The 13,460-nt window shown below is 38.7% G+C and overlaps 1 protein-coding gene across 5 annotated transcripts in view; it reads right to left on the bottom strand.

The window, feature by feature from the left end:
• Positions 1-203: 203 nt before the first annotated feature.
• The window catches only part of rad18 (RAD18 E3 ubiquitin protein ligase), a 219,377-nt gene continuing 206,120 nt past the window's right edge, over positions 204-13,460 (bottom strand). For all 5 annotated transcript variants that reach the window (XM_052018687.1, XM_052018688.1, XM_052018691.1 and 2 more), the window contains one exon: positions 204-2,606. In XM_052018687.1, the coding sequence (XP_051874647.1) occupies positions 2,519-2,606 (88 nt within the window). In that variant the 3' untranslated portion in view covers positions 204-2,518. The remainder of the gene's footprint in view (positions 2,607-13,460) is intronic.

Genomic DNA, 13,460 nt, shown 5'->3' with positions numbered 1-13,460 from the left:
TAACATCTAAGTTGTAGAAGTATTTGAAGTGTGCTATCATGGCATAACTTTAAGCAAATGACTTTGAAAATGCTTAGTTCTATATAAGTTTACTAAGAAATTCTCAAGTATTCTTAGCTTCAGACTAACTTAATTTGATAAAATGTTCCAGCAATAGCCCTCAAATTTACATACAGCAAGTGTGTGTTTGTGTGTGTGTGCGGGGGGGGGGGGGGGGGGGGGGGGGTGAGATCTCTCTGTTAGCTCTTGCTGTGCAAAATTCTTATTTCATACCCATTTGAAGTATGAATGTAGCAAAACAGTGTTTTCAGACGTTATGTTAAAGCAGCATTTTTAAGCTAAGATGATTGCAAGCCTGGCGTGGGTCATAGAGTTAATAGATGATATATCAAGAGTGTAACACAGAAAATTACTTGGGGTTCAATCTGATTTTTATCATAATCTTGGCAACATTGGAATACAATACACTGCATGAGATATTAATCTTGTGTTTGGTAACATATCCCAAATTATTATTGGGTGGAACACTTGTGGATTTGATGATGGTTGTTTAATATTGGAAAACTTTATCTGTTTATCTAATGAAACATCAACTTCGATTTAAACACTGTAAAACCTGGAAGACGATGTAAAATTCATACAACTAGCAGTAAAATCCATGGCTGGTGGTCCAACTATTCCTCTAACTTTATTCCAGATGAACTACATAAATTCATACTCATACTATGTAATTCATGCCACTGAATCATTCTCATAAGTAAATACCCAATTTCAATTGAGAGCCTGTGTACACTAAGAAATTCACATAATCCAAGAGGTGAGACCACAACTCATCAATGCCATATGGTACAATGGGGGTTACTTTGGAGCCAGTGCAAATTTTTTTGAGAATATCTTGTATCAAGAAATACCTCTCAAGTAGAATTAATTTCAAAGTCTGGTGCATTGAGATTGCCAGACCTGAACTTGGCTTCAGCTGTGCACCTACCTGCTTTGCAGGTGGCTAGGTGCTTGGGAACTTGGTTATAATTGCTCACACTTGCTCAACTTGCATATACTTGCATCTGCATCTCAGTACTGTGCATCAGAGCTCTGTTAGTGACACTTATAACCTTCTGAACAGAGAAAAAGCTAGGAAGAAACAGCAAAAAAAGTCTTCAGTAGAAATGAAATATTAACCTTCTCAAAGAAAGTGTCATCTAATTTTTACTTTGCCTACAATGTCAAGTGACTTAAGCTTATCCACAAATATAGATTAAATATGCTATACTTTTAAGAGGTAAACAATTTTAAATAATTTTAAACAAATTCTTTGTTGCTCATTTTTATGGTCTCATTTACCACAACTAACCAAGTGGCCTCCTTGAGATTTGTGGCTATTGTTTCACTCTGAAAACAATGCGATTTCACAGAGTAACCTGCAGTGGTTTCTGAACTTCCTCTGCTGTTTATATACCTAAATTCCCTGCCGATTCTTTATATTTTTTCCCCATGTGTCCCTCCAATTTTCTTTTGAAGGTACTGTAAAATCAAGTCATCCAACTAGCAATTAAAGTCCAATTATTTTCTCTATCATAATCACAGGTTGAGGATGCCAATTGTCTGCTACTACGATCATCCCACCTCAGATCACCAATCAAGGGTCAATCTTATAGCAGGCACATCAGACTCACCTTCATATCAATGACATTGGCTGATTCTTCTGTTTGTTCCAGTATAAGTGCTCCAAAGGTAACCTTTGTTTAAAGAATGGTATGTACTACTCTTCTTGCTTAGAGTAATATTTACAATTTAACCTTAATGACCTGTCATCACTAGCCCTGAATACATACAAAATTATCTACTGTTGTAGGTATATAGCTCCCAAACATTCAGTTTCACTGCGAAATAAAGGCTGCGAAGGGGAGTACAACTGGTTACTAATTGCATCACACACATAGTACTGGTGACCAAAGCTGATTTTCTCCCAAATTTCTTTCAATTAAATCCAGTAATGAGGTAGCTGAAGTGCAAGATGAAAGAGTCAAAATATAGAGAGAAAGGGGACTATGCATTGAAGCTCAAAAAAACATTGTGCGTAAGGAACTATTAACAAATATCGAAAGGTAGCAAGCAGTGGATAACAGTAAGCAAAGATATCAACAGTTATTGATATATACACTTCTCTTGATAGTAGCCTTACTGACAACTACCATGTATACTAAGTATCCATACCAATCCCTTATTCCTGTCACTTAAGTTGTCTTCCATTGTTCCTGCTTTTTGAATACTTAGAGTATCTTTCCCTTAAAACAGCAGGCAAATGGCAAGGCTCAGTCTTCAGTGAAAGAACCTGGCAGATAATATTCCTTGCTCCTTTATCAATGATTAAAGATATTTACGTATGTCAATGCTCTGTCTCACAACAATGCTTAATTGCAAAGTATAGAGTGTACACAGATTAAAACTACATTTTCCTTGTTAACAACTGGGTCCCAGAACTCATTGGAAGCTTGTGTCATGTTTCTTGCTGTAATGCTCACATCCTTGCCCGTTTATTTTCAGAACTCCTTTTCCTGAACGGTTCTCTCATCTTCCTTTTCCCTGTGCTGACTTTTGACAATTGCCTGAAATGTAAAAGAAATCAAATTAATAATGTCTTATTTCACTCAGTTGCATACAAACTGTTGGGCTGATGAAGTGAAAATACTCATAGAATTCCATCACCTCAAAAGCAAGGTGGGTCAACACTGGGAGAGCCAAGTGAATGTGTCCTTAGTAAGTGGGACAGAGATTCACACTGATTGTGCTCCTGTGCACCCCCTAAACTGAAGAGAATGATAAAGAAGAGCTCCCCTAAAAGCTTGGTAAATTTAGATGTGAAATTGCAAAAGCACAAGGTTCCAGTTTTTATAATTGGTTTATGATAAGTTAACAGAGTTCAGATGGGATAGTGTGTCCCAACTAAATTTAGCACAGAGGAAAGGAAATGATTAGTTATGGGTCCTACTCCCAACTTTTATCTTGTTACTCTCGCTGAAATGTACCACACAGAATCAGATATAGACATGGTAGTCTTAGTACTGCTAACACCTGCAGTCTATGCTCATAATGGGGAAAATCTGAGTAGTTTACAGAAGAAAATCATATAAAGAAAAATCTGACAAAGGTAACAAACCTGAAACATTGACTGTTTCTCTTTCTACAGATGCTGTCTGACCTGATGAGTTTTTCGAGCATTTTCTGTTTTTATTTAAGAAGAATACCCAGAATGTCCAAAAAGCTACAACCCTCAGGAATGGAAGTGGGAGGGGTTAAAAAAGGCATACAAGGTAAGAAACAGAAAATATGTCACTAGGGCAGATCTGCTTCCTTCAGTAAACATGCAGTCAGGGCAGGAGCAGTAATTAAATATAATTGGCCGAGGACAATAGGAACAAAATACTTAACCATGAAAATTCATACCCTCCAGATACTCAGACCAATATATGAATCAAGACTACTTGTGCCACTTTGTAACTTTTCTTTCCTCAAATAATTTCGTGTGAAATAAAAATATTGACTTCAAACATAAATCTCACAGATAAGATAATTAAACAGAGTTGATTAGCAAAGCTCATTCCGTATTGATTACTAAGGAACTGTCTTTTTACTAAGCTGCAATGGGTATGGATTGTACATCCATCAGACTGAGGATACAGAAGGAAGGAGTGGGAACATAATACATGACTGGGAATTATTACAGCAACTTTAGGGCATGATGAATAAATTTAAATGAACACTTTACCAAAGGAACAAACTGCAAGATTTTGTGAATGCCTTGGTATTTGTGGCTTCTGCTGCATTATATTCACATTGACACGAGCCTGCTCGATTTATTGTTCACTCTTTCCCCCCCAAGTACTTGAAATGATGTAGCAAAACATAAACTGATATTCAGAAAGAATGGAACATTTATTTTTCCTTTCAGCAAAGATCCATGATTAGTGTTAAATTGAGGTGTTGCCACGAATGCAATGAAAAATCATCTGGGCCATGCCCTTAGAGAGGGGAGGGGAGGGATGGGGGGGAGGGGTGGGGAAGGGAGAGGGGAAGGGGGCAGGATGTGGAGGAGGCGGGATCAGGAGGGGAAGGATGAGGGGGGGAAATCGGGAGGAGGGATGGGGAGGGGAGAGGGTCATCTGCTTTCTGCCAGAAATGATGGCTCAAATTAAATTCCTCCAATGTGTCACTGGTTATATAAAGAACAACTGAATCACTTTAGATGTCGCCTGGATTGTACAGTCAAAGATTATCATTCCAAGTTGCTGAGTTCTTACAGCCATTGAATTCTGCAATATTTCTAAACATTTGTGCAACAGAAAGAGGTCCAGAAGAGTTAGCAACAAGGCATTTTCTTTTTATCAGTTTGAGAATGGCAAACAGCAATTTTATTATGTATTAAATGCAGAGAGCTGTGGACACAGCTCAGCACATCACGGAAACCTGCCTCCCCTCCATGGGCTCTGTCTATACTTCTCGCTGCCTTGGTAAAGCAGCCAACATAATCAAATACCTCACACATCCCGGACATTCTCTCGTCTCCCCCCTCCCGTTGGACAGAAGATACAAAAGCCTGAAAGCACGTACCAGCAGGCTCAAGGACAGTTTCTATTCCGCTGGTATAAGACTATTGAATGGTCCCCTAGTACGATAAGATGCTCTTGATCTCACAATCTACCTCGTTACAGGCTTCACCTTATTGTCTGCCTGCACTGCACATCCTCTGTACCTGTAACTTTATTCTTCATTCTGTTATTGTTTTCCATTGTACTACCTCAATGCATTGATATGATGAAATGATCTGTATGGATTGCATGCAAAACGAAGTTTTTCACTGTACTTCAGTACACGTGACAATAATAAACCAATATAGAAAGTAATCCTTCCAACTTCTTGATAACGACTTCACTTCTACTGTTAACAATCTTCATTCATAGTTTATAAAGTAAATGTCACAATCTGCCAGCAATTATTCTTTTAGGATCCCAAAACAAGGCCACAAGCAAACTTATGTTATTAAGGTTAGTAGTAAAAAGAGTGCACTCTTTGATGCTGAGTAATGCCACATTGCTAGATATTTTGCGTCTACAGTCAAAAATTTGACCTACAATTTGAATACTGCAATGAGCTACTTATACAAGTGAGATTTGTAAGTTCTCCGGGCATCTGTCTCAAAACCCATGGTTAGTAACTATCATGGCATTTCCACACTTTGGTACATTTTTCAGTATTATAAGCAGATGAAAAAAGTATTGTAAGTATGTTACATATTCCAGAGCCTGAGGCCCCATGAATAAAATTTGTTAAGAGTAGTTACTGTTAATTTGGAAGTGAACGTGGCAGCCACAAGAGGAACTCTATTTATCTTTGAAGTGTATCACTGGGATCAACCCAAAGAGATCAAGCCTTGGTTAATCCATGATAACTCTTCCCTAAAGCTAATAAAAGAACATTTTATGTAGAGCTTTTCATAACCTTGGGAAATTTCAAAAGTAGTTTGGAGGTAATGAAGTACTTTTGATGTTCAGTCACTGTAGCCTGGTAGGAAATGCACATGGCAATTTGAACAACAAAATCCCTTGATAGAAACAATGATAATGATCAGATAATGTGTTTTTAATGAGTTTGTTTAAAAAAGATAAAAATTGACCAGGGCACTGTTAGAATTCTGTTACACTTATTCAACATAGTACAAAGAGATTTTTACTTCCATCTGATGCCTCAGTTTCATCTGAAAGGTAACACATCTTTAATAATGCGGGATTCCTTCAGTATGGGCAAGTGAGTGGGTGAAAGCTTGCTTGGGAACTAATTCACTTCCAAACAAGAAGACCGTTAATCAATTCAGATTCTAGCATCTGCAGTTTTATTTGTTTTCCGAACAGTTATTCATATCAGGAGACACGAGAGACTGCAGATGCTGAAATCTGGAGCAAGAAACCAAACTGCTGGATAAACTCAGTGGGTCAAGCAGCATCTGAGGAGGGAAAAAGACAGTCGACATTTTGGGTCGAGATCCTTCATCTGGACTTGTTCATATCGGTTTGCTTTACAGCAGAATATGGAGTACAAAAAATTGGAAAAATCTGTAGGTCTTGGTGAAGAGATGCTTTTCTTAATTTATTTATGGGTTGCAGGTCATCCTAATACAGCAGTTATTTATTGCTCTTGAAAAGGTGGTGCTGTTGAGTAAGCAGTTCAGGGTTTGGAATCAGCAATGATGTAGGAACAGCAACAGATCCCTAATCCTGGAGGAGAAACTGCACATGGTGGGGTTTTCACATGCGTGCTGTCCTTGCTCTTCTATGAGGTAGGTCCAAAGGTTTGGGAGGTACTGTTGGAGTAACTTTGGCGAGTAACCACAATTGCAGTTTGGAGATAATCCACATGGCAATCATGCTGTGTTGGTGATGGTAGGAGTGATTACTTAAGGTGGTTGGAGGTACCGACCATGAAGGTTTCTTTATCTTAGGTGTTATTAAGCTTCTCAAGCCTCGTTGGAACTGTGATCATTCAGGTATATGGAGAATATTCTCTCTCATTTTTGATTTGTCCCCTGCAGATTGCTGAATGGCCTTGGGGTGTCAGGAGGTAGTTCACTCACTGTAGGATGCCAGTCTCTGACCTGCATGTGGCTTGTTTAGTGAAACTTCCAGTCAATGCTAATAACCATGGTGCCAATGATGATAACATTGGGTCAAGTAAGAGCTTATAGTGGAGGAAAGATACTGAAGAGCTTTGTTCAATGGTTCTCAATTTCTTTGGATAGAAATTTGTAAGATAAAGTACATTGTATTTTATACATTACTTCTAAGATCATTAGATCAAAACTAATCAAAATGTTCTGCACTCAAACAAGGAATGTCATTCAAAGTATGGAAGGCCTTAGGAAATAAAGGAAACAACCTTTAAACAGATATAATAGGGAAACGTTTCTTCACTCAAGGGGCAACAATCATTTGTCAGCAAAATGGCACAGCTAGTACAGCTGCTGCCTTGCAACTCCAGAGACACAGGTTTAATCCTTATCTCAGGTGCTGCCTGTGCAGAGTTTGCACGTTCTCCCTGTGACTGCCTGTGTTTCCTCTCACATTCCAAAGATGTGTGGGTTGGTAGTGTAATTGAACACTGAAAATTGCCTTAGGTGAGTGGTAGAATTGGGGGCGGTGGGGGGGGGGGTTGTTGGTAATATAGGGAGAATAAGAAATGGGATTAATATAGGATCAGAGTTAATGGGTGGTTGATGGTCAGTGTGGACTCAGTGGGCTGAAAAGCCTGTTTCTGTACTGTATCTCTCTGTGATTTTCTCGATATTTATCACAGTGCTGCAGAGCTTTACCAGTCAGTATATTGATTTGGGGAAGCTCACACCTTATCACATTATAATCAGGAAATTGATGGTAGGTGGCCTTGAATAGCATATTCACACTTCAGTGCTAGGTTTTTCTGATCTAGTATACTTCAATACCAGCAGCTTACGACATATATAAACCACTGCTAAAGATTGGAAAGGTGAATTCAGGATGTGGCTGGTGGGCTAGGAGAAGCAGATAATGCAGATGACCGGGAAAAGACATAGCAAAAAGATAGGAAAACATAAGGTTGATAAAAACATTGGGATTTGATGCAACAGATGGCTGGGGAGACGTAGAACAACAGGCCCCCAGGCCCTGTGTTCTTTTAGAAGTATTTTTCCTTCTGAAAGGTATCAATATTAAATAGAAGAATTTGTTTTGCAAATTCCATGTTTGCAAAGTGAATTTTATTCTACTTAACTACAGAGGCAGTGGAGCACTAATTATTGTCCAGTTTCAGAACAGAACACTATCAAAATGTGTTCACACAACAAACTGCAAAAACGTCTGTCCTGAAATAACATATTAAGATTTGAGGCAAATTTGATCAAAACAATCAAACTCTAATGATCATCAAACACATGAAACCATACAAATATATGTTATACTTGCAAGACTGGAGAATCACAGAAACAATAACCACCTAAATGAAGCAATTTCCCATAGAGAGAATTAATATGCTTATCTCTGATAAGCCAACAGTTCTTGCTACCTTTGACATGTTTGGGAATTCAAATGTATGTGTAAGCCCACAAAATGGCAAATCTGGGTCTGTGACCCGAAGAACAAATGACGTAAAATGGAATGGAGCCAAGTGTTCAAATCCCAACACAGCAGCTGTAGAACTTAAATTTAGTTAATAAATCTGGAGTTTAAAGAAAAGTTTGTAACTGAAGATACAAAATCCTCACGTTGGAACACATTGGGATCAAGAGCTAAGCTGTGAATCGGATCTGAGATGCAGGGTGCTAGTTCTTGAGTTATTAATCTCAAACTCTGGAAAAGAACTGGATTCTACACCTAGGCAAGAACTAGGAGGTACACCAATCGCAGTTAATCCTTGATTCTGATAACAGATCTGGTTTTGAAGTATAACAGTTGCAAGCTTTTGTCCAAGAAATGGCAGATAATTTATTAGGCAGGATGGTCTAAACATTTTCTTTTCACTATTTTATCTTTTTTATGAACAATATCAAGGAAAGATTAAGAGCTGACTAACATTACCTCCCGGAGAATGAAACATAAACAAAGACTTAGCCACATGAGCAGTTTTAATACGTGACCAAATTTTCTGTTTTCTTCCTTAAACACTTGCTATGAGCTATCAGAATGGAAGAACAAGCTCAAGGGGCTGAATGACCACTCTTGATCGTTTGTTCATAAGCCAATCATCATTTATTGAAACCCTTGCTGCAGATGGATCAAACATTGTACAGTAAATGTTTTTTTTCTATTCATAGACCAACTTTGCAATCACAGCTGAACCAGATTGGCAACCAGGAATCTCTGTTCTGCAGTATTAGAATGGTCTGACTCTAAAACTGCTAAATGTCTCATTTGTACAAAGAGTAATCACATGTATCAATTTAAAACGGAAGTACCTCTTCATTGTCTAGTGGAATGATTGCTGCATTTCACCAAACTCATTTACCAATTTGAAAGATAGTCTCTTTGTGTACATTATCATTAGTGTTTTCACAGATGAATGAAACTACCATGTTGATGTGCGTTTTATCAGAACACACAGACTTCCAGGCTGTGGCCATTATGTACACAAACTGAATGGGAATACTTTAATCAAAGTTACAACAGTATGCAAGAAGCATCCATTTCCCCTTTTATGTTTACCATCAAGTTCATGATTAATACTTGAGACAGAGCATGCCGAAAAAGCAGTTAGGAAATAGGCAAGATTTTGCAAAATATGTCCTTAATCATTTGATACATTATCTGGAATTTCCAGCCATTACTCCTTCGGGATGCAACATGTAGCAGCTACGTGCAGTAAGATTACAACCAATCTTCGATTTATGACATTTAGTGAGAGTAGCTGCTACAGGTTTTCAATCTTCACCACAAATTGTTAAAACCAAAATACATTAATAATAATGTCTGTCTAAAGTCTATGAAGCATTTTAAAGGATGGAAGAGGGATTAATTAATGGAGAGGTTATATTGTACATGTTATTCACTGTGCAATTTTGTCCCTTTTCCACATTAACTGCTGGCAGAGTAATGGCGTATGTACATGTAAAGCTGGGGGTGAGAGCAGGAGAATAGAATGTTATATGCACTTTTCTTCTGTAAACTAGAGAAGGATTTTAAAGGCTGATATTACATTTTGAGACGCCTCTTTGATCTGGGAGAAAATTTTAATTTAATTTATATTATATAGTTGAAATAAGGTCCCGTTCAGCCAATAAACCTAGTGTTGCAGCTTTTCCTTCACTTAGCATTGCCCTCTCTTGGTTGAGAAAGACCTGATTCCCCTATAGTTCTGTGGGTTCTGAGTTGAAAAAAAGAGTCCATTACAGGATCCACAGACCCTGTCACAGCTGAGACAGGTAGCGTTTGATGATGTAGATGGGTAATTTATGGGGTTATTGCATGTCCCTTCCTTGTGTTTGCCTTCCATGTCCTTGTGCTTGGAGCCTCCCTGGTTCCTCCTCCACTATTTGAGCAACCTTTAGCCAGGGATTCCCACGAGTTGGACCTCAGTTACAACAGTCAAGGAACTGCATGTTTCACAGATGAAAATATTCCATCTTCTTCTCCTCTCAAGGATGTGGGAAGCTGACAAACCCAAAGCTGGCCTATGCTAAAAGGAGGCGGGGGCAGCAGAGATCAGCAAATGAAGACAGGGTGAGGAGTTTGCAGTGGAGAATGACAATTTGCATTGGGAGTGAGGATTTGCAAGTTGGAATCAGGAATGGACATGGCATGAGGATTGGGAGTAGAGACTGTCCAGATAGGATCAGGAACAGAACAGCAAACTGGGATCATTAGTGGAGAACAGCGAATTGGGAATGGAATCAGGGACTAGCAAGTGAGGGCTGGTATCAGGAGGGGGTTGGGTCTGGCATCAGGAAGGGTGGGGAGGGTAACTGGGATCTGAAGAGGGGTAGGGAGGGATTTATAATTCTTACCCATCAACAACCTTTTGACCTCCAATTTAAGCTACATCTATCCATACAAACTTACTGCTTCTCAATTCTGATCACAATTTGGAGCTCTCTGCTCACTATTCCAGTTTGCTAGTCCCTAAACCCAACTTGCTGTTCTCCATCCCCAGTCCCAATTTGGCAGTCCCTTGTCTAGATCCCAATGCAATTCCCTCTCCCAATCCCAGCTTGCCATTCTCTGCTGGAGGGAAGACCAGCATTAGCGGAGGCAGGAGGTGGGGGTGGGATTGTCAAATGGGGACCAGGAGTGGAGAGTGGAAAATTGGAATCTGGAGTAAAGAAAGGGTGGAGTGTAGGGGGCTTGAAAACTAATAATGATGACAGTGCATGAAGACAGCATGACAGATATCCAAAGAAAAATAATACTGAATTTGGGGATGGGATTTAGCAAAATTCATGTAAGCAAAGTAAAAGACATAAAGGCCATTTAATAATATGGAGGCCAAATGTCCTTCTTCTCCGTCATAATGAAATATGATAAAATATATATGAAATATGTAAATATATGAGAATGTGAGGGGGTGGGTGGTCCACTTCTGCCCTATATTCTATTGGCAATAGTTGCAGGAAAAATTCTGGTAGGTGTTGCTCATTGGATGAAAGAATCTACTATGATGCTGTACTGAGCCAGGAATTTGAAGGTAGACAGTGTGACAGCTGAACAGGGTGAATAATTGGAAAAAAAAGTGACCAGATTTTCAATAACCACCCAGTGCATCTTGTGGTAAATCCAAATTTGTGATTCAGTTTTAGGTCTGGGTTCAGTTCCTACACCACAGAATTCAGTGGCACTCTCAGCGTGTACACATAATACAAATACTTAGATGTATCAGAATAACCAAATTGGAATAACCAGTGCTGGGTGTGGCACACATGGATAGGAAATGGAGAGAAAATATTTACATCACCTACTTATCAGTGCAACACACTGCTGTTGTTAATTATTTTCTAAACAGAGCTTACGTCATAATAATTAAGTGCTCAGTATATTACCGAAAATTCCCAGCACATAAAGAGCTGCTTCCAATAATAAGTAATATCTAAAGGTCCATTACATACACTACAACCGATTATAAATTGATATCCTGAACTGCTGGCTCACATTGGGATTCCACAGTCAGAATATGGACATGATAATATCAATGCTAATAATATTACTTAGAATGTAATGAAGGTGCTTAGCCGGATGCAGCTGAATACTTTAATTACACTCCACTAGAAGTCATCAGTCCTGGGGATTTATCACTTTCAGTTCCAGTAAAATGTCTCCAATACTACCTTTTACTAATACTCATTCTTTCAGCTCCTCGTTATCTCCAGACCTTTCTACCTCCACGTATCCCAGGGGTTAGCACTAGCAAAGTTACAGCAGTAGGTCTCCAAATGACTATTTATGTGAGGTAATTGGGAGTTACTGGTAAAGAGCAACTAAATCCCCAGCAAGACTAATCACAAGGAGGGGGACACTTGGAGGGGGAAAGTGGGCTAGCATACAGATTAAATTCCCACCAACATATTGGGCTCTATCTTGTGGTATCTGGATGATACAGAACAAGGATGGACACAGGTTGATAATATTAAAAATACACAGAAGGAAACTGTAGCAACCATGCAAGTATGATTCGTCCACCATCAGTTCTGAAGAATGACTATGCAATATAATAATACCTTAACAAGAGGCATAATTACAGACTATTAAAGTCTTTATAAGCATGTGTAAAGAGTTTAATGTGTGAGGAGAAATTATATTGGGGAATAGGGAAATGGCAATGAAATTAAACAAATATTTTGCATACGTCTTCACAGGAAAAAAAGACACAAAAGTCCTAGTAGACTTGGTGGAGAACTAAAGGAGAGAGTAAGAAGCTGAAGGAAATTACTATTTGTAAGGAAGTAGTATTGAACATATTAATGGGACTGAAATCTGAAAAATCCCCAGGGCATGTGACCTACACCCCAGAGTTTTAAAGAGGTAGCGATGGAGAGAGTGGATACATTGGTTGTCATCATACAGAATTCTGTACATTCTAGAAAGATTCTCAGAGGCCAAAAAGCAGCAAATTCAACCCCACAATTTAAAAAGGGAAAGAGAAAATTGTGAACTACAGACTAATTAGCCTGATATGAATAGTACAGGATATGCTAGAATCTATAACTAAGGAAATGGCAACAGGACACTCAGAAAATAAATGGATTAGAGTGAATCAACATAGCTTTATGAAAGAAAAATCATGTTTGACAATTCAGTTAAAGCTTTCTGAAGTTACAACTAGTATAATAGAGCAAGGAGATTTGGTGTATTCAGAAGGTCAACAGTAAGGTGTCAGAAAAGAGGTTATTAAAGCAAAGTAGAGCATATGGGATTGAGGGTAATGTTCAGGTGTGAAATGAAGAAAGGTTAACAGTCAGAAATTTGCAAGTAGGAATAAATGGGTCCTTTATGGGTTGGGAGGTTATGACTCGTGGGGTGCTACAGGGACTGGTGCTGGGGCCTCAGCTATTCATAATTTGTATCATTAATCTCAATGATGAAAGCAAGTGTGACATATTCAGATTTGCTGCTGATACAGAACTGGGTGCTAGTAAGAATTGTGTGGAGGATGCAGAGAAGTTTAAGAAAATACAGACAGGCTAAATGAATGGGCAAGGCATGGCAAATGATAAGGTAAAATTTAAAGTCATTCATTTTGGTGGGGGGAAAAAACAGAAAAGCAAGATATTTTTTTAAATGCTGAGAGACTGAAAAGTGGTGGTACTCAGAGACCTAGTTGCCCTTACTCATAAATTGCTGGAGACTAAAATGCAGATACAGAAAGCAATTAGGAAGGCAATGGTATATTGGTCTCTATTTCAAGAGATTTTGAATGCAAGAGTCAAGATGCCCTTCTCTAGTTATATAGGC

This window comes from Pristis pectinata, chromosome 6 (genome assembly GCF_009764475.1).
Source record: "Pristis pectinata isolate sPriPec2 chromosome 6, sPriPec2.1.pri, whole genome shotgun sequence".
Taxonomy (NCBI): Eukaryota; Metazoa; Chordata; class Chondrichthyes; order Rhinopristiformes; family Pristidae; genus Pristis; species Pristis pectinata.
The sequence above is the reverse complement of the archived record's forward strand: the minus strand, read 5'-3'. Positions and strand labels throughout refer to the sequence as shown.